At 39.9% G+C, this 23032-nt stretch overlaps 2 protein-coding genes across 2 annotated transcripts; one reads left to right on the top strand and one right to left on the bottom strand.

Moving 5' to 3' along the window:
- The first annotated feature begins 903 nt into the window (after nucleotides 1-903).
- LOC111047150 lies at nucleotides 904-1329 on the top strand. The gene has a single exon (XM_022332823.1). The coding sequence runs from the start codon at nucleotides 904-906 to the stop codon at nucleotides 1327-1329; it is 426 nt and encodes a 141-aa protein (XP_022188515.1).
- Nucleotides 1330-10786: 9457 nt separating this feature from the next.
- Nucleotides 10787-11959, bottom strand: LOC120354533 (soluble scavenger receptor cysteine-rich domain-containing protein SSC5D-like). The gene is made up of 2 exons (XM_039441867.1): nucleotides 11838-11959; nucleotides 10787-11590 (listed from the first exon to the last, which is right to left on the bottom strand). The coding sequence occupies exons 1-2, from the start codon at nucleotides 11957-11959 to the stop codon at nucleotides 11215-11217; spliced, it is 498 nt and encodes a 165-aa protein (XP_039297801.1). The 3' UTR covers nucleotides 10787-11214.
- Nucleotides 11960-23032: the final 11073 nt, after the last annotated feature.

The raw sequence follows: 23032 nt of genomic DNA on the forward strand, positions 1-23032 counted from the left end.
GAGGGCTCCATATCCAAAAGTTCTTCTAGTTCGGTAAACAGTGACATAGTGAATGCGGCAAGAGCTTCGAGCACAATGAAGCAATGAAGAAGATTTGCCAAAATTTATTGACATTTGTATCCCCCACCATGCAAAAAAACAGGATTGTGTAGGATATTTCATTTTGGATAAGCCAACTTTATCGTTAGGAGACCCCTATCAATTTCCTTCTCAAATATATCAAGCTTCGTTATAGGAACTCGTTACCCGATTATGAAAATTTCTATCAAAATGACCAACAGTCAAGACAGTATGGCTGCAGGACATCCTGTTTAGAGATTTGCAGAAGGAAAAGAGTTGTAATCTCCAATCTTTTGCCTCTGAGATAGTATGTATCCTGTTTAGAGATATGTAACAGGAAAAAGTTGTAATCTCCATCCTTTTGCCTCTGAGATAGTATACAAGTATTCAAAGCCAGTGACCTGGATGGTTTGCTTCAGTATGGATAAGTCTGCGATAGCAAGAGAGCTGCACAAGCCAGCTTGTAGGTACTTTCCTACAAGGAAAGTCACTGTGAAAGGCCTTGATGATCTGTATCAGGCCGACCTTGTTGAGATGTTGCCATATGCAAGACAAAACAAAGGTTATAGATACATAATTACTATTATCAATTGTCTTAGTAAGTTTGCCTTTGCTATACCAATCAAAAGCAAGTCAGCCGATGATGTGGTCAAGGCAATGCAGCCAATATTTGAAAAACATCCAATGAAAAATCTACAGACCGATGATGGTAAAGATTGGTTCAATACAAAATTCTAACAACTTGTGCAAAAGTATGGTATCAATCATCATTCAACCTTTTCCGATAAAAAGGTGTCAATAGTAGAGCGTTTCAATAGAACACTTTAACATCTAATGTGGACAATGTTCACTGAACAAGGAACCTACTGTTGGACAGACATTCTAACCTCACTTGTTGCACAGTACAATGGACGAGTTCATAGAACAATAGGTATGCCACCAGCTGATGTGCAGAAGAAGCATGAGAAAGTGCTACTCAACCGACTCTGTAAACAGCATCAAGCCTATCGAGAAGAGTTGCAGAAGAAGAATGCAGAGTGTAGAGGTAGGTTCTATCCAGGTCCTCATCAGGATATTGTGCCAGGTGATGAGGTGAGAATCAGCAAGTATAAAAAGATGTTTGACAAAGGATATCTAGCCAATTGGACAAATGAACTGTTCACAGTAAGATGTGTGCGACCTACAGTGCCTGTAACCTACGAAGTGGAGGACTATAGAGGTGAACCCATTGAAGGAGAAGACAAAAGTGCCCAAAGTTTTCGAAATTGAAAAAGTGTTGAGGAAAAGAGGGAATAAACTGTTGGTACGCTGGAAAGGATATAGCTCCAGTCACGACTCATGGATTGATAAGAACGATCTTGTGTGAGATGAAACAGGTTGTGCAACAACAAAACCAGTTTAGAGTTATCGATTTTGACAAAGTGATTAGGGGGTGTGGCTTGGTGGAAATGGATACAAAGGAAAAGTGTCATGGACCATTGTTCCCCAATCATATGAGATGTATTATAATATAACATCTACCTTTTTTCAAAGACTACATTCCAGTCCAAGTATGAGCTGCTCCGTACAATCATGCAAGGACTTGCAGGAAATGGAATAAACTATGTCAAGTGTGATACAAGTAAAGAAATACCCGACCCGCATGAGCTGCCACCCAACTCGATAATTATTTTTGATGATGTGATTTGTGAGCAGCAGGATGCTATCAGGAAGTACTTTAGTGCAGGCCGACACAGTGATGTTGATGTGTTTTATCTATCATAGACCTATAGCTGCATTCCAAAACATCTGATTCATGACAATGCAAACTTTCTAGTCATGTTTCAGCAGGATGAGCTAAACATGAAACACTTGTACCAAGATCATGTCGGCGCTGACATGACCTTTGATCAGTTCAAGGATATGTGTAACAAGGTCTGGTCAGTGGGGGGTGCACACTAATTCCTAGTGATTGATTGGACATTGGACAGAAATGGAGGGCACTGCAGGAATGGACTTGATACGTATTTAGTTGATGCGTAGTGTCAGTTGAGCTTCAGTATATGTTGGTACACTGAGCAAGATGGAGGTCTCCAGCAATAGACACCATTAAAGGACTGTAGAAGAGATTGCACCAACCATCAAGGCAATTGCAAAGTTGCAACTTAACATCAAAAGGAAACACAAGGAGCTGACTCTTGGAAGGCAAGTGGCAAAGGAGCAGCATGCAAAACACTTTAAACCACTAACTGAACCACTTGACAATATAGTTGAAGTTCTCAATCAGCATTTGGCAGCACCACCACCGCCACAGCCAGCAGCAGCAGCAGCACAACCACTACATGAACAATCTCCAGAGCCACGCCCACATCGCAGACGTTTTGCAGTTCCTGTAGGACATAATAGATATGTTGGACATCATGCACCACATACACCACCACCTACACCATTGCTGTCCCGACCCCTGAAACAAGCGGTAAGATGTCTGCCCAAAATTGGTGAGGAGTCTCCTTCGACCTTTGAAGGAATTGGAGAAGCTTCACAGTTAAGCCCAGTTCCAAGTACCTCGAGTGCTGCATGCAAATTGTGGCCAACTGCAAGTGCCGATGATGATGAAAGTGATGTGATGGATGTGGATGAGGAGGAGGAGGAGGGTGCTACTACTCAGGAAGCATTACTAACAAGCAGTCAAAAGAGGATTTGGCAAGCAATGACCAAGGTTGGGTTGACTGGAACACCAGTAGGACGTTATCTTCATAGAGCTATGAGTGGTGATAGCAGCTCTGACAAAACATATGGACCAGAAGTTGTTGGCAATGACTACTATTTGGGTAACAGATTGGTAACCTTTGGAAGTGATGGAAGAAAGATTGTTCTGACTGACCCTAACAATCCTTCAAACGTGACTAGATTTGATGCAACATATGGACTTTGTGAACTCATTTTCAAAAAGAGACCCATTACTCCATTAGTTAGTGATGAGGTGGGATACACTCGGATATTACACATTACAAACTTGCATAAGGAAAATCATGATCCAGATGGTGAAAGTAAAAACTCGAATGATACAAAGTATAAAAACGTGATCTATAAACTGCTCAATAATGCTAAACCCAAGTATAGCAAGGTCAGTGGCAGAGGACTCATGGTGCCATTCAATATGGTTGCAAACAACTGTACCAAGATTGAGTATGTCTACTACAATGATCCCAACGAACTTATGGACAGGCTGAAACTATTGGATTAGTCCAAGGCAGTTGGCAACACTGGATATGAGAATGGAATCAATTCAATTTTAGAAGAGTTGGTAGAAGGTGGCTACATAGTTGCTAATCCTGCATACTAGTTTCACTATATAAGAGACATTGCTTTGCATGTGTATAGCAGTCGATTCATGGATTCCATAGAAAACATTAATGCTTGCTACAAGCGTTTGATCGATTTGGGAAATCCATGTGCTGACAGGGATGCTGTCAACTTTTCAACATGCAGAGAACCAACTGATTTTACTATGGCTGCCCAAGATGCAGCATGATGATACTTCACAGATATCTACAAGACTCAACGATTCAATACTGTCTGATGTGCTAGACCCAATTAAGCCTACTGATACTGTAAACAAACAGTATATGGAAGCCAGATTGAAGGAGCTTGAGAATAGATTAGTTGACAAACAATACTTGGAAACTCGATTGAGAGAGAACAGCCTACGTGTTCTGAACATTGCTTTAAAGATATTTCTTAATGAAGACTTTCCAAAGTGTAATGATTATTTGACAACTAGGAAAGACATAAGAGCATTTATAATGAAAAATGCCGAGCAACTATTGGTATCTGATGCTGAGCTAGACTGGAATGATGATATTCCATTCAATTGTGGGGAAGCAGCAGCAGCAGCAGCAACAGCAGCAGTGGAGGAAGGTATAAAAGAGGCTGATGAGGCTCAAGCTAATCAGTAGATGGCTAGTTGTACAAGGAAGAGGAGGTACCAGGGAAGAGGGGTACTGTCATCAATTGCAAAAGTTGCAGGTTCAATAGTTAAAAAGAGTGCTGGAAAATTGGTGAACAAGGCAATTGACATTCTTCCTGTTGAACTACCAGTACTGTGGACCAGGTACAAAGCTAGAGAAGCGGTTGGCACAAGGCGATCCAGGTATAAATAGTCTTGATTGAGCCTGTAAGGAGCACGACATTGCTTACTCGAGGAGCAGTGATACATTGAGCAGAGCAGTAGCAGACAACATTTTGGCAGATCAAGCTTGGAGTGTGGTAAAATGTGCAGACGCAGGAGTACTTGAGAAGGCTGCAGCACTAGCACCAACATTATGAAGGCTAAAGCAAAGTTTGGTGGAGGAGTACGCCGCAGACATAAGACAACAAAGACTTGTGGTCGAAAACGAGTGAAGAGATGTTCTGGTAAAAAAGGTAAAGGACTCTACCTGAGACAACAGCACAGGACACAGGGAAATGGAGCACATCGCCGTCAATGTGGCGGCAAGAGAAGACAGTTGCCCTACCTGATTGAGCCCTCACCGATGCTGATCTCTACAAGTATGCATGTCAACTGAAGCTAAAGCACTTTCGAGGAGTGTTTATGCAGGATGCTCTACTATTGAATGGGTCCTGGAGAAGAGAATGTGGCATCATCAACCTGGACACCAGCAATGGAGCTGGCACACATTGGGTGTGCTATGTGAAGGAGGATGATGTGTCTCACTACTTTGACGGATTTGGCAACCTGAGACCACCACAGGAATTTATCAACTATATTCATAAAGGACTGGAGCCAGCATCGAGGATTGAGTACAACTATGATCAGAAGCAGGAAGATCTTTACTCATACATCTGTGGGCATTTGTGTTTACAATTTTTGATTGATGAAAATAGATAAATGATTACAATATCTCTCTTGCACATTATTTCCATCCCTGTACTTACTATAAATGCTGAGTGTAGGCTGATTGCTACTCATTGTGCAACTGTATGTTGAGCAGGCAACAACATGATGCTATGTTTTGGAGGTAGGACATCAATACTAAAGAGCGACTTTTATCCACCACTTGATGTGAGCAGTGGTGAATGGGAAATTGGTCTGATTAGCTTTACAAGTTGCAACTCAATACCTAATATTGAGGAAGGTTTTAACAATGTACTACATTTTTATGCAAGTAATAGAATTCCTAAGAAGGGCGATACTAGTGCAGAGATAACACATGATGAGCTTCAGAGTATGGCTAAAGCAAGATTTGCAGAGTATTGGAGCAAGGTGCTTAAACATCGGAAGCATAAACCTGGCAAATCTGATGATGATGATGAGGATGGCACAGTATTGACTAAAAGGACTAAAAGGAGAATGCCAGCTACTACTGCTGACAAGGAGGATTTGGTTCTGCATCAGGTATCATTACCAACAGGTAGCTTTGAATTTTTTACAATTACTGACTTGCTTGCTGTTGGAAAATGATGTTGATTTCCAGGTGACTGTAGATCCATCAACCTTAAAGTGTATAGTTTTGAGCAGTGCCCAGTTGGATTTATGACCACAAGATTCAATAGGGAAACTGTTGGGTTTTACCAATACCCAGTTCATAGAGCCCAACACATCTACTAGAAGTGATAATACTGTACAAATCAGTCGGCCTAATGTGATATGCATCACCTGTAACATTGTGACTGGATCTTACTCTAATGGAATTACAGATCATGTGATCTACAAGTTTTACCTGAACATTGATCCAGGGTATAAAATGGTGGTGACTGTGCAGAATGTAATCTATTTACCTGTAGACATCAAGCAGATTGGTAGCATTACACTGCTAGTAGTTGACGAGTACGGTCATCTTATAAATAATAGAGGTGAGGAAATAAATATTGCTTTACATTTGAGACAACACAAGTGAGATGGTGCTGTTATTTGGAAAGCTAAATCAAGGGCTGGATAAGGCTGCTGCAGTACACCCTCCTCCTCCTACAGAGATATGTTCTAAGCCTATAAAAGTAGATAATAGGGTGAAGGATGTCATTCAGCATTCAACCTTGACAAGGTTAACATCGAGGAGCATCAAGTATTTGCAAGAACGAGGCTGTCAGATATGAGTAGAATAGGAAGATGGGAGTTTTGGATGTGACACAGCATGGACCGTCATCAGACAACAGTATCATTGGGTTTGAGTACCATTCTCATGCACCCTATACTGTAAGCTACAATGCCAATAACGAGATACGGATTCCAATTCAACAGCAAGATGTTTAAACACTGCCATCGGAGAGCTATCTACATTTGGAGTATACTGTGACTGGAGCTGCCAATGCTGTTGTGGCCGGAACTCTGTGTGTCTCTGGATTCTTCGGCAATGTTTTTTCAGAGATATGCTATGAAATCAATGGTGTGGAGGTGGATGGTATACGCAATCCTGGAGTTACCAGCCTAATGAAGAATGCTGTTACATTTGAACGTGATGAATGGACCAAGATGGAAGGAGCTGGCTACAAGTTTAGCCAACCATTCACCGATTTTGCTGCCAATGGAGCCGACACTACAATCATGGATGTGCCTTTGAGATACCTGCTCGGCTTTGCCAAAGACTATAGACAGATTTTACTCAAGTGAAACAAGAGCTGGTGTTGAAGGTCAGCCCCAACTTTCATGACTGTGTGAATGTTGCTGCTGCCAATGTAGCAATCACAAAGCTTTTATGGAGGATGCCTTATTTGGAAGTGGCAGATGATGTGAAACTGCATCTGCTACAGATTGTACAGAATGACACACCCATCAGTATACTATTTCGACATTGGGAGTTGTATACCTATCCAACTTTACCGCAGACAAGAAAGCATACATGGACTGTCAAGTCAACTTCACAGCAAGAAAAGCCACGATACATTGTGGTTGGGCTACAGACTGCAAGACGAGGTGTGGCAGCAGCCAACAGTTCTCACTTTGACAAGTGTAATATGAAGGATGTTTGAGTGTTTTTAAACAGCAGATACTACCCATATGAGAGCATTGATGGTGATGATAATTGCATCTACAACATGTATGCAGCTTTCAATGGAGTCTACAATCATGGTAATGCTCGTGCAAGCAACCCTCTGTTTGAAAAAAGTGCCATTGGTAATGGAAAAATAATGTTGTTTGCTTTTGGTTGCTCCTGCCAAAATGAGTCACTCAAAACTGGAAGTATTGATGTGAGGATTGAGTTTGAAGCAGCTGAAAACATTCCAGGTAATATAATTGCCTACTGTATGATGATTCATGAGATGACTAAAGAGTATCAACCAATGTCAGGCCTTGTACTGTCGGCATAAAAAAAAAAGATATATAGTCAGTGCACAGTGATAAATTGCTCAGTTGAGCTCGAGACAATGAATGAGCCAGTCATGTCAGGATACAGAGGACTCTTTATGGAGAAGGGGGAGCTGTCTTCGCATGAAGGGGAGGACATGGTGGGCTGTGTTATTGGTGGGCGACCGCTGATGAAAGATGCTTCTACAAGTACAACTGGACTCAATGATGACGACTCCTACATTAGAGCAGAAAGTGGTGTAGATGACTGGCCATCGAGTAGAGCTGAGAACATTTTTGGACCACTACCACTGTACCTGATGAACTTTCAAGGTTTTGAAGGTTTGGACAACAAGTTTATTGTGAAGGAGATGGCTATCCTGGAGCAAGATGATGAACATCATGTGACTACTCATCACTACTTTTTCAAGCCTCCCTACTCCGAGTCTCTGCTCAAGACTAGCAGGCAAATCATCGCCAACAACTGTATACATCAAGCTAAACATGGACTCAGGTGGTCAGACTGTTGGACAGAGTATCTTCCCTATTCGACTTTGAAGGAAATTGTGCATGGAACAGTTGGAAGGTGGTTGGATCAGAACAAGCAACGTCCAATTAAAATCTTCGTCCATGGATATAAGCAGATTACTCTACTGGATACAATGCTACAACTCAACAATGTGGAGTACCTGGACCTATCGTCACCATATTTCTTTCCTGCTACACCTGATTTGGAGTTGCTGATCAAGAAGATGGATGGCATATACTGCCCAGAACATCATCTACTCAACTTTATTGACATGGTGCGGAACAAGCTATCATCTTTAACGTTTGGAGATCGGTCAACCAACAACATCAACAACACTGATGGATTGTCAAATACACAACTATTTTGCTCATTGAAAATTGTTATTGCTCTACATGAATGGATTAACAGAACTTTGTTAGAAGATAGAACCTTTTGTCGCAATTTTTTCAATGCTGTTAATACTCATTTGCATTATCAATAAAAACAAATATTGTAATCAACTCTATGCTCTATCATTTATCCTCCTCACTCCTCTTAGAGTAAAGTGCACACTATGTTTTCACATGGAGCTATTGCACAATGTTATGCAATTGTATTACATCATACAGAATGCTTGTTGACTGAATTGAAATAGGTTAGAGTTGGGATTAGATGAACTAAGCCAACCTAACCTAATTTAACTCAGTCTTATGCTTCACTCATTCCTCAGGAATATCTATAGTAAAAAGCAAAAGATATCCATTAAGGTGTAATGGTAATCTAACCAGCACTTACCTGTCTTATAGATGTGTTGTAGATGCCCAGTTTTCATATTATCCTACTGGGATTCAAACCCAGGACCTCTAGTATGGAAAGCCACGATGCTAACCACTACACCATAATGGATATCCATTAACTAGCTTCAACTATATGCTATCTCAGTCTTGACCTAGAGGGAACATCTATATTGATGTGCAAGATTCTGAGCTACTATTATTATTATCTATGGGATGAGGTGTTGAACACTGAATTAATGAAACTCTCAATCAATGGTTAACACACAAAATGAGGGTTTATTTCATACATGTTTACATCATTACATGAGAGTTAGTTTTAGACAGTGGATCAGCCAATGAGGGTTTATTTCTTTATTATCATATTACAAATGGTTATACATTCAATATTATTTGACTTTCTTGAACAGAAGTTTTAGACAGTGGATCAGCCAATGATGGTTTATTTCTTTATTATCATATTACAAATGGCAATACATTCAATATTAATTTTAATTCTTGAAAAGTCTCAGTCTATGAGTATTTCCTGTTGAGTACACAGCAATTTTGTACCCGCTCATGTCTACCGGCTCAGCAGTAGTGACACTCTTGAACATTTTGTCAGTGTATTGAGATGGCGCAAAGACTCGTGGTATTTCATGCTCTCTTTCAAGGTCGATTGTGATTCTCTCTCCATATCTAGTTGTAAGTTTCCGCACCTCCTTCATGTCATACAGCTGTCCCTGCTTCAGGTCCTTCATGTTGCAGAATATTAATGGTTTTATGTTGTCTCCATCAACAAAGATTCGATTTGCAGTTGCTGACCCACTGGTAGAGCTAATGGCTGGACCACTGGCAGAGGTATTGGCTGGACCACTGACAGAGCTGTTAGCACCCTCAATGTTTGACATCTGCAATTCAAAATATTCATTGTTTCAACAATCAGTTATTACAATAGTACTTTCCAATATCATACAGCAAACTTACTGGTGATTCTTTATCACCATCTGGTATCAATGATGTCCACCAGCTATAGCTTGTTAGCAGATGTTCATTCCTATCAAGATTGAGGTTAATGTCTTGGTACAGTCGTTTCAGCATGAAGGTGAGTTTCAGACATCTGCAATACCATACATCTCCTAGTCTTACTGGCTCTCTACTGAGGTGGCAAGGGGGTACATGTAGAATTCTCAAGGATAAATGACCTATAGTGTCAGACATTGTTATAGCATTTTGATATGCTCGAGCATATGATTGATGAGGTAGATTCATGGCTCTGACTAGCTTGATGAGTCCTTCCACTCTATGTCTCAAATCCTCCAGGTAGACACGTTCTCTATACTCCTCCATTCTGTAATCAGCAATCACAATTGTAATTATAGTAGTCGTAATAGGTCATAGTCATAATCTTGAGCAAAGACTCTGTCCTCCAAATAGTCCATAAAGTCTACAAAATAATGATCATTCATAGTTATATAGTGGTTTAATACCTCCTCCACCTCAAATGTGTCTTCTAAGCCTAAGTAGTCCAGCAAGAAGGGGTCCCTTATTACTATCGAGTATGACATGTAATGTAAAATTTCTTGCAGGTCAGAACACTGGCAGGGTACATCATCCAAGCAATTAAATGGTCGGAGGAGACGTATACTCATACAATAGGGTAGATGATGACTTGGGTAAATAGTTTTTCTATGCGCGAATCTATATTCTACCAGGACATCAATTGCAGCTAAGTATTCCTCTTCATTGTAGTCACTCTTCTCCATCAGATCTCTCATGTTGGAATGTTTGTTAACTGTTGACATCAAATCTCGAGTTTGTGTGGGAAAGGTGTTATTAGTTGGGATTCGATATAGATCATATTTTATGCAGGATGGTAGCTGATCAATGTCTACACCATAGTAAAGAGCTTCAACAGTTGCACACTGTGCCAATTTGTAGAGGCTGGGAGGGTCCGGCATTCTGCAAAAATTGAATTCAAATTTTATTTTATTGTACATATATAATACTGACTAGAATAGATAACCATCACTGTTGTTGATAGTGTGTCAAACCATTGTACAGTTGGTTAGGGAGTAACATATTGGGAGCAATGGTTGGGGAATAGTTTGCAAATGGTACACCCCCATACTTATCCCTTCAAGAGATCTCTTCTGGTGGTGGACAAGGAGTTTCCACACTTGTCCCAGCTGCTTCATCCAACCGAACCTCTTCATCCATTTCATAATCTAAAATCTCCTTGGCAGGTGGGGGACTGCCTGCTTGCTGTTTTCTGTCTCTGAAGGCAACTCCCCACTCAGGGTTGTAAGGAGGAGGTGGATTATCCTCAGGTTCAACTGCATTGTAAACCTGAGGATAACTATCTCCTCCTTATTCTCCCACAGCTCAATCCGGGCTAGGGACTCCAATTCTTGTGAAGGGAAGCTGGCGTTGGAGTCTGGTTTTGACCAGAATTCAGCAATCCCCAATTCCTAGGGTTCTCCTCTGAGTTTGCTAGCTCCCAGTTCTCGAGAGGCATGGGAGGCGTGGGAACTCTAGGGATCACCCAGTTCCTTGTGAAAGTTTGCATTATTGGATCCTGTGGTGAAGCTGATTGGTGGGATAAGGGGCTACTGCCAAATTGAGGCCATTGGGATGATTGCCAGCTGCGTCGGGTTGATTGTTGATGGTGGGATGGCTGCTGTCGGTGGGGTGACTGGCCTGGCGGCGGTGGGGTGTCTGGTGGCAGCAGTTGGATGACTGGTGGCGGTGGTTGGATGATTGGTGGCGGTTGGATGATTCACGGTGGCTGGATGACTGAATGTGGTGGGGTGGCTGGCGGCGGTTGGATGACTGGTGGTGGTGGGGTGACTGGTGGCAGTGGTTGGATGACTGGTGATGGCGGTTGGATGATTGGTGGTGGTTGGATGATTGGCGGCGGCTGGATGACTGGTGGTGGCTGGATGACTGGTGGTGGTGGTTGGATGACTGGCGGTAGTGGGGTGACTGGTGGCGGTGGTGGGGTGACTGGTGGCGGTGGTTGGATGACTGGCGGTGGTGGTGGGGTGACTGGTGGCGGTGGTGGGGTGACTGGTGGCGGTGGTTGGATGACTGGCAGTGGTGGTGGGGTGACTGGTGGCGGTTGGATGACTGGCAGCAGTGGTGGGGTGACTGGTGGCGGTTGGATGACTGGAGGTGGTGGGGTGACTGGTGGCTGCAGCGAGATGAGGAGCTGGCTGGCAAATGAGTTGACCCCTGGATTATTTGTAGTCCCTGCTGGATTGATGGAGCTCCCAGCACGGTGAGGCGGTTCATTATGGCTGAAGCAGGACCCATCATCACTGTGATGACTCCATTAGACTGTGATGACTCCATTAGATATTGCTCTCAGCCATCTTCAACAAAGCAATGATTGGTGAGGATCTGAAATGGTATGATGGGTTGTGAGGTTCATGGATAGATAGGTTTAGGAATGGTTAGGATAGGCTAGGTTGGGTTTGGTTAGGTTCGGTTAGAAAAGGTTAGGTTGGATTAGGCTTGGTTTGGTTAGGCTAGGTTCAGTAGGAATAGGAACTAATAATAAGTTTGCTTGATATTGAGCCAGCCATTTATCTGTCTGCAGCAATACCTGCATTTTCTTGCTCCTAGCATTCATATTTTGCATGCTAGGTGCATGCAGGGCAGGAGAAGACAGAAGTTATCTACTTCCCTGCATACAGAGCATACACTCATGAGATGATGACGATGATCTGGCTCTTCATCACTGTAATCATCGTCATCAACTTGTAAGCTCATGTTCTGCATGTTGGGTTGTCTCCGGATGTGGACATTGCTCCTTAGAAATGACATCATCCTCCTCTCTTCACAGCTACCTAACTGATCTTGATTGGCAGGGGCTGAGGATTTGGCTGGGGTTGAGGATTGAGGTCTACTTCTTTCAGATGTGGGGGATGAAGGCGGGTGAATCAGTATCAGTATCAATATCTAGGATTGTGGGTCAGATGTTTGGGTGTGTCGGGGATGGAGGTTCATTGGGGTTTATATGAAATGTTCTAGGGGATGATGGTCGGGAGCTGTATGGTGGGGGTGGGGAATGTGAATTGGGTCTAGGATCTAATTCATGATAGGGGGGAAGGTGGGATGGGTGCTCCTGATCATTAGAACCATTGCCGCTCATGTCTGAAAACAACATACACACCTTCATCACTATCAATGTCAAACATACTGTGGGGACAGCCTAATTCTATGGCAAAGACTTGTTATACGTTTTTTTGGTTAGGATGAAATATAATCACCAACTCTATGTATAAGAACCTAATTCACAATTAAACTCTCAACTTGTATTGTACTCTATGTATTGGAACCTAATTCACAATTAAACTAGACATTTTTGAATTTAATTGACAGTTTCAAACCACCTACTTCAAAATTCAACTCAAATTTTTCTTTGAATTTAATTGTCAAATCAGGTATACAATATATATATATATATATATATATATAATATATATATATATATATAATATATATATATATATAGCTATAAAATGCACTGGTACTTACTCTTAGATGATGATAATGATGAAAGTAATCCAAAACAAATACACAAAAATCACACACATGTACTGACAGCAAGACTGCATAAGACACAATGTCCCACTCCTTGCAGAACAACTCCTTTTATAGTCCCCCAGTAAAAGATCCACAGTGATTTTATTTTTTAATTTTTTTTTTATTTATTATTTTTTTTTTAATTTTTTTCTTTCTTTTTTTATTTTTAATTTTTTTAATTTTTTTCTTTTTTTCAATTTATTTTATTTTTTTTTTATTATTTTATTTATTTATTTTTTTTTTTATTTTTTTTTTGACTTGGGTGACCTTGAGGTTAGGTTTGGTTGACTTGGGTGACCTTGAGGTTAGGTTTGGTTGACTTGGGTGACCTTGAGGTTAGGTTTGGTCAACTTGGGTGACCTTGAGGAGAAGGCGGGTTCTGGGACACTTGTGTCCCAGAACCCGCCTTTTCATACTACTGATGTTGAAGTACTCTCAAAGTTTTGCCAATGCAAGGGAAAGCTTACAAATAATCATGAAGAAGACTGCAAAGCCAATTTTATAGGAACCAGTGGTGCTATGGAAGTGGAAGAAGTTGAAAAAAATTTCAAGAGGTCAGAGGAACTGTATGTCGTCCGTTATAAGTATTATCTGGGCGATGGTGACTCCAAGAGCTGCAGTAATATAAGTGGGAAGAAACCATATGGAGAGGATTTCGATATAGTCAAACTGGAATGTGTAGGACACGTTCAAAAGAGGATGGGGACTCGTCTAAGATCATATAAAAAGGCCAACTCTAAAAAGGTATTGTCAGATGGTAAGAAACTTGGGGGTATTGGTCGACTGACAGAGGCTGCTATAAATATCGTTCAGCTATACTATGGCCTTGCCATTAGACAAAATGCCAGTAAGGGAGTACAAGCCATGAAAGAAGCCATTTGGTCAGAGTACTTTCATCTTGGCTCAACAAATAAAAACCCAAATCATGGATTGTGTCCTGCTGAGTCCACAACATGGTGCAAGTATGCAATATTTCGGGACCTTGCAAACCCTACTTTGTTGAGTAAATGCACTCATGGTGGTACACAAATTTTTTGTGAGTCAGTGAACAATATCATCTGGAGTAGGATTCCTAAAAAAGTGTTTGTGAGACTAGAAACATTGAAAATGGGTATGTATGAAGCTGTTGCTTCATACAAAAAAGGTTGTGTGACAAAATGTTTGGTGTTGGAGAAACTTGCTCTGAAGCCTGGGTACAGCTGCATGGATACAATGAAGCTCCTAGATAAACAGTTATCCACTGCATACTGCTGTATATTACTGAAAGTTGATTACCCTGATCTACTTTCAGCCAACTCCATTTTATTAATCAATGATTTTATCTTATCTACCTATATAATTATTTTACTTTATTAATTTTCAGATTTTTCTCTCAAATATTCATATTAATCGAAACTTTTACAATATTCCCATTTATAAATAAATCCTCAGTTGAATTAATGAAATTAACGTTTTGGTAGAGAGTTAGTAGGAAGGATATTTTGAATATTCTTTCCGAAGAATGGACATTTATATGTCCAAAGCTCCTCCAATCTATGTAGATGCATAACAATATAATTATCTATATTTATTACAAATTGCTTTTTTCATATCATATATTTATTAATTCAATAATTATTTTCTTAGTCTATATTATGTAAATTCATCTATAATTCTGCTGTATTGTAAGCTATTGTATATAAGTGTATAAGTCAGTATATATTGTAATCTACATAAATAAAGTACTCAATCAATCAATCTCTCAACCCAACCAAAACACAACCCATAATATTGGTTACTCACTCGGTCAACTCGGTACATAAAATAACTGTTGATGGTAATGTGACTCTTAGGATACCTAATCACCGACTACTATCTATTCTAAATAGTTTCTTGTTAGTGCTTGTGAATGGAATAAACTTCCCAACTCTATTTGATGCATTGAGAGCCGAGCGGGCTTTATCTTGAATTTGAAAAAATATTTTATAGAGGAAATGACTGAGTCTGTCCAACCCTAGAGCACTGCATGACAAATATTCTAATCTCCCTTCATTTCCATTCTTCATTCCATTCATTTATCCATCTTACATATATTCATCACCTCATCTCAACATTTTCTGTTCTTTAGTATAAAATACTAATCAATTACTAAAATCTTAATTAAATCCCACCCTATAACGTTTGTTCCATTTATCTATTTAATCATTAATGCAATATTGTATTCATCATTACTCATTCTAAACTCATCCATCTTATTCATTCATCCCATCACAACATTCATCTTATTCATTCATCCCATCACAACATTCATCTTATTCCATCACAACCTGGTCGTGTGTTGATGGGAAGGATATTATTTTATATCCTTCTTAGAGAATCGACAATTATTTGTTGAAACACCGCCGATTTATGAAGTTACATTACAATTTTATATTATCGTTATTCTAATTGCATTTAATCTTCATTCTCATTGATCAATTTTTTATACTTTGTAAAATTCGTTGAATAATTAGCATTACCGTCATTTAATGTAAATAAGTGTATAAGCCAGTAAATTTTGTAACATACATAAATGAAGAAATCTAATCTAATCTAATCTCTCTCTCTCTCTCTCTCTCCTAGATAATGATAGATTCTGAGTAGAAGCTGTGTCAGGTTCGAGCTCCTCGTTTTTAACGCTTTTCGTTAGTTCAAAGTTGGATTTTCGAATTCAAATTCGTGTCATCGTGCGCAGTTTTCTTTGCTCTATACAGTTGTCAGAATACAATTTCTGTATCTTCCGTGCTGTGGCTGCAAATAGTGTGTAAACGAATATTAATCATGAGTTCACCGAAACTTACTGCTGTGACTCGTTCTCAGTCGGGCAAAACAGCAGATAAGCAGTCATCGTCATCGTCGCAGTCGTCCTCATCAGCCGTGAAAGATAAGGTGCCGCAGCAGACGACAGCTACTGCTTCGAAGCCAGGCTCTGCCTCTGAGCCGGCTCGCCCTTTATCACCGGCTGTTATCTCAGGTATTGAGAACAATTTCGTAAATAAAATTCTGAATAACAGCAATGTATATGACAGATTAGTTAGAGACGTTTCCACCCTGGTCATCGAGGGGTTGACAGCATCTCTGAATTCTGCTATTCTTCAAATAGTGGATCTTCAAAAAGAAGTATCTTCGTTGAAAGAGCAGCTCAAGCTCAGAGACGAGAAAATCAAGCAATCATCTAGTAGCATTGACGATTTAGAGCAGTATCAGAGAAGAAACTGCATTCGCATATTCGGAGTGCCAGAATCAAATAAGGAAAACACTGATGAACTAGTGATCGATGTTTGCAAGGACAAGCTGGGTGTTAATATCGAGCTGCAAGACATCGATCGCTCGCATCGCGTGGGGCGTCGGCTGGCCGCTGCGGCCTCCACCATCCCGCCACCACGACACCGCGCCATCATTGTGAAATTCGTCAGCTATCGCCAACGGAATGCAGTTTTTTCTCAAAAGAAAAAGCTGAAAGGTACTGGCGTTGTTATAAGGGAAGACTTAACACAACGTAGAATACAGGTCTATAATTCATTATGTGAAAGAGTTGGGTATAAAAATGTGTGGTCTTCTGATGGAATTATTTATTGGAATGACACTGAGGGTAAAAAGCACAGTGCAACCAACCAGGTCTGAGATATGTATTTACGATTTCAGTTTTCAATTAGAAGCCTAGAAATTTAATTCAATATAATTAGAAATTATGTAAACATGAATTAACTTCTTTTTTATTTTTATTTGTTCCATTTATTCATAAACACTATACACAGCATTTATTTGATTTCTTCTCTCATACTTTCGGTCTCAAGTACTGTTATTTTATTATTATTATAATTTTTTTTTTTTTTTTTAATTTTCTATTGATCTCCATATTTATTGATGATTGACTTTCTCAACTTTTGTGCTGTACTTGATTATCAGTAGACAATTATTTCAAGTTTGATTTGAGGCTAAGCCTCATGCCAGCTTCTCAAATGATATATTATTTATGTGTATATTGTTTGTATTACTTCTTAAATTGAATCATTGTTTGAAGTGGGATTATTTGTATTATATTTATACATAAATATTCTTATTATTATTATTTTTATCACTTATCTATTGATCTAATAATCTAATGATCAGTTAATGCAGTTGCATCTTCTCTCTTCTTCACTGTACCTATTTTATTTCTTCTCCTTATAATAATTCGATTTTTGTTCCTTAAATTTATGTCAGTGGAACTCCATAGAGCTTATTTCAATACAATCATTGTCTCTCATTTTAATGTGCAACTATTGTCGTTATTTGTTCTTTTGCTTCATCATAATAATAGCAAACTATTGTAACCTCTATTTTACATTACTTCAGTTAATTACTCTAAATATTATCCACTGTTTCGTTATTATCATAAATTATAATTGCTCCTCATGTTGGGTTCTTGACTAGCACATTCTTATTCTTTAGTTTGTCAAGAATCTTCTGCTTTGAAGCTAGTAATGGTTGACAAGCTCTTGTATCCAGCTTTTATAATCCAGATATAAAGTACAGTTCAGTTTCTGCTCGAACCTTCTGTCATTATGATTGGCGATTTACTTTTCTCAGGTAATTTTATAATAACGTGTGTATGTGTGTATGCGTGTGTGTATGAGTGGTTTAAATCCTTTGTTTATTACATCAACTATGTATTGATTAGCTCGACTCTTGCCTTCATGTGCCCTGGCTCTTGGTCTTGTCATCATTCTCATGAGTGTAGCTCCAGATGATAGTGCAGCCGCGCCAAGCACAAAGGGCTTGATTGAACAAGCTTTTTCGCCTCACAAGAATTTTTTAAAAATATGTCATGTGAATGCGCAGTCACTGCAGTGTCACATTGATGAATTCCGTGATTTGTTTGGCACACAGATCTGTGATGTGATGTTGGTCTCTGAAACATGGCTGAAGCCTTCAATTTCGTCAAAGGCTATTCAGATTGATAATTTTAGCATATTCAGGAATGATAGGCTTCATAAGAATGGTGGGGGAGTTGCTGTTTTTGCAAAGGAAGATTTGAAAGCCAAAGTTTTATTCCAGTCCGACAATTCCAGACCGAACAGGCCTGAGTTTATGTTTATTGAAATAGTTGCGGCGAATTCCAAAGTGTTGATTGGAGTTTGTTACCGCCCTCCACACATAGGATATATGTGTGAATTCGAGGACGCTCTCCTGCAGTGTATGCCGGCTTACAGTCATGTCATTGTTATGGGTGACTTTAACACAGACTTGCTTGGACGTGACACTTTTGACTTGACACAACTAAAGACAATATTTTTTACTTGCAATATGACAATACTTCCGCTACAGGCTACACACCACACAGTCACTTCCCACACTTTGTTGGATCTTGTCTCTGTTTGTGATGCTGATGCTGTGAAGAGTCATGGACAGGTGCCAGTGCCGGGTCTCTCAGCTCATGATCTGGTTTATTGCATTTATGCTGTGAAAGCCCCCAAGTCACAAGCAAGAATCATAAGATACCGTGATTATAAGAATATTAACTACTCGGAGTTGTTTGCTGACCTTTTCACTGTTCCTTGGCATCATGTTGTCAGGGCTGCTACTATTGATGAGAAGCTGGAAGTATTCCAACAAATTATGTGCGAGCTGTTCAATAAACATGTGCCGTTGAGGTGCAAAAAGGTAACTAGGAGACCAGCTCCCTGGATAACACCGGACATACGTCAGCTTATGAACGAGCGTGACAAAAAATTCCGCTTGGCTAAGAGATGTGGGTGTCCAATGATGTTTGCAGAGTACAAAAGGCTTAGGAATCGTTGTAAGCTGAGGATACGAAATTCGAAATCCCATTACTTTCGAGCCCTACTGACAGAAAATCGTTCCTCTGCAAGTGTCTGGAGAACCGTGAAAAGTATGGGGTTGGGTAAAGAGAAGAAACTACCTAACATTACTCATAGCCTTGAAGAGCTCAACTCTTTTTTCTGCAATGTCCCAGTCAGTGATGAGGGTGCCCGTGCATATGCAGACACTCTCCGAGTAAACGCTCTAGAAAATGAGTTCCAATTTTCTGAAGTTTTGGAACTTCAAGTTTTCCACTGCCTAAACAGGATCAGAAGCAATGCAGTTGGTGAGGACTCTCTTCCTATAAAGTTCATAAGAGATACTCTTCCTGTCACTCTTCCTTATATAACACATTTGTATAACTTTTCACTTCTATCTTCCATTTTTCCAACCTACTGGAAATACTCAGCCGTCTTACCCCTCAATAAATTACCAAATCCCGTTTCACTGTCTGACTTCAGGCCCATACATATTCTCTCACCCCTTTCTAAGGGTTTAGAGAGGGTAGTGCATCAGCAGGTTAATAATTATCTTACAATGAACAATTCTCTAAGTGATTTTCAATCTGGTTTTAAGAAAGGCCACAGTACCACCACTGCATTGCTTTGTGTGACTGAGGATATTCGTAGAGCGATGGATGGAAGACTGGCTACTCTGCTAGTGCTGATAGATTTCAGTAAAGCGTTCGATTGCGTCTACCACCCTCTCCTGTTGAAAAAACTGAGGAATTTGGGGTTCTCCACTCATGTAGTGGATTGGTTTGGTTCCTACCTGAGTAACAGGTGCCAATCTGTTAAGTACAATGGGTTCTCATCTGGCTATCACATTTTAGGGAGGGGCGTTCCCCAGGGGTCTGTACTTGGGCCTCTTTTGTTCAGTATATATATAAATGATGTAACCAATATCTTCAGATTCTCCAAACAGCACCTATATGCCGATGACCTGCAATTGTACATCCACTTCGACTTGAACGACTTTACTGCTACAGTTGACAATATGAATAGTGAACTTGAGACTCTTACGGACTGGACTTTGAAACATGGACTTAGAATTAATGAAACGAAATCCAAGGCAATAATTATTGGCTACACTAAACTCATGACTCGCCGAGGTTTCAACTTTGATAATGGACCATACATCAAAATAAACGACATAAATTTGAATTACAGTGACTTTGTTACAAATCTGGGACTGACAATAGACAAAACACTCGACTGGACGAAACAAATCAACACCACCTGTAATAAGGTATTTGCAGGTATCCACTCGCTTAAGAAAATTAGTGACTTCATTCCACTTCATGTGAAAGTGATGCTGGTTAAGTCATTAATTTTCCCATACTTCTCTTACGGTGACATTGTGATCAATGACATGACTGTGGCCTTGTCTGAGCGACTGCAAAGGGCTCAGAACTATTGCATCCGGTTCATCTTCAATCTAAGAAGAGATGATCATATCACCCCATTTTTCCAGCAACTACATGTGCCAAAACTCAAGAAAATGAGGGAGTATCACATTCTGATGCTGCTTCATGACCTTTTGCATGTAAAAACCCCAGGTTATTTGGCACATAAATTTGTTTTTATTGGAGATCGTAGTGTGAGAGGTACCAGGCAGGGCTCCCAACTATTGGTTATTCCAAATCATAGAACATCTATGTATAATAAATCATTCCATGTATCAGCTTGTCGGATCTGGAATCTGTTGCCTCCAACTGTGAAGAGTATTGGCGATCGAGCTCTGTTTGGCGCGGCAGTATTGAATTGGCTGGGATCTGGTGGCGCAGATTAGGCTTGGGTCGGGTTCAGCTTTATTTTTATTGTCTATTTACATTGTATCAGTCTACATGAATTTAACTCATTTCCACCTTTTATGCAACTACAGATACAAAAATATTTCATCTTAATATATTGTTTTGATAATTATTATACTTTGTAAAATCTTTATTTTTAGGGTTGTTTTGTGTGCATGTGTGAGTGAATGGTAACTTGATTAGATCTTCATTTCTGATAGGTTTTCCTATAGATTTATCTAGTGGAATTTGAAATATTGTTTCCAATTGTATAAATAAATAAAGTTTAAAATTCTCTTTTATTATATGTTATTGTATTTTGATTAATAGTTTTATTTACTTATATATTAATCTTATGTAATCTTATTACATAATATGTAATCTATTTTTTTCTGTTCTTATGTAAATTTGTCTTCTTTTGTAAAGGGTTGTGTGGCAGAGAGGACCAGGAGTCCTAATTCCGCCCTAATAAAGGCATATAATCAATCAATCAATCAATCTCCAATGGCGCTACAGCCCAAATCGGGCTCTGGCCTCAACCAAACTACGCCTCCATCCATCTGTCTAACGCCTCTCTCTTCCATCCTTCTGCACCCTATCCTCCCATCACTCTCTTGGTCTCCCAACAGGTTGTCTTCCTCCAGGCTGACCAACAGACACCTTCCTTGGCACTCGTGCTTCAGGCATTCTTTGCACATGCCCTGCCCATTGGAGGCGCATCAATTTTATGTGGGATGATAGTTGGGGCTCAACATACATCTCTTTTAATTCCGCATTTGTACATATTCGCCATTGTCCATCCTCGCAAACCGATCCATAGATTGTTCTCAGGATTTTCCTCTCAAACACATCCAAGATGCCTGCTGTTTTGGCTGTGATAGTCCATGATTCACTACCGTAGCAAACCACTGTTCTTGTAAAGTTTTATTTCAATTGTCCGGTGTACATTTCTATTCTTAAATATGTTTAGTAAAGAGAAAAATGTGCGATTGGCGGCAAGAATACGTTTTTGAATTTCTTTTTGCTCCTCATTACAATAATTGGTCACACAACTTCCCAAGTATGTGAAACTGTCAACTACTTTATTCTTCCCACCACATTCCAGAAATGGCCCAAGCCGATTCCTATTTCGTCTTTATTTTGTTGAATACTTTAGTTTTGTTGACATTGATCTCTAGACGAACTTCTGATGAACTGTGCTCCAACTCAAACTCCTATCCACTGAAGTCCTCCTAACAGCGTGCTCTAGGGCCAAATTGGAGAGCATTGGTGCCAATCCATCTCCCTGCTTCAAGCCACGCTCCACCCCGAAACAGTCTGTGAGCTCGCCTGCCACTCTGACTTGACAGACAGTATTTTCCATAGTGGCTCTGACTAGCCTCACCAGTTTTGATGGTATATTGAAGACCAACATCATTGAGTACCGTACAGCTTCTCTCTAACAATGCTAACATAGACCTAAAATCATAGGTCTAACATCAACAAACACTGCATACAGATCTATGTTGTTCTCCCAGAATCTTTCTGTTATCTACCTGAGACTGAACAACTGATCTGTAGTTGATCTGCCCGGTCGAAATCCTGCCTGGTACTCTCCAATTATACTTACCACATAATCTCCAAGCTTCATCCTCAGTACTGTGGTGAATATTCTATAGGGTGTGTTTAGGAGATAAATTCTTCTATAGTTTTCACAGTTGGGTTTGTCTCCTTTTTTATGGATAGGGCATATTATGCTCTTTTTCCATTCCTCTGGGAGTTGTTCTTCATACCATATTTGCTCAATGAGTCTGTGCAGCCGTCTGCCCATTTGTATGCCTTCATATTTCCAAAGCTCACCTGGTAATCCATCAGTTCCTGGCGCTTTGTTATTTCTTGATATTTTAGTGGCTTCCAAGATTTCTTCTACGGTTGGAGCTTCAGTACCAGCCATATTTTCCTGATGTTCATTGAGTCTAGGATCTTCGTTCTGTGCCATTCGTGGGTCAGCATGGTTAAACAGTTCACTGTAATGTGTCTCCCATATCTCCTTTATAACTTCTTCATCTCCAACCACTTCTTCATCCTTGTTCTTGCAAAACACTGTATGGGTTTTATATCCCTTCATAAAAACGTTTATCTCTTTGTATGCTTGGTGCATCTCATTCTCCAGAAAGTTCTTCTCAATTCTCTCCACCATTCTATTATAATACTCTCTCTCTTTTTTCTTCTGATTATCCTAT

This window comes from Nilaparvata lugens, chromosome X (assembly GCF_014356525.2).
Source record: "Nilaparvata lugens isolate BPH chromosome X, ASM1435652v1, whole genome shotgun sequence".
Lineage (NCBI taxonomy): Eukaryota > Metazoa > Arthropoda > Insecta > Hemiptera > Delphacidae > Nilaparvata > Nilaparvata lugens.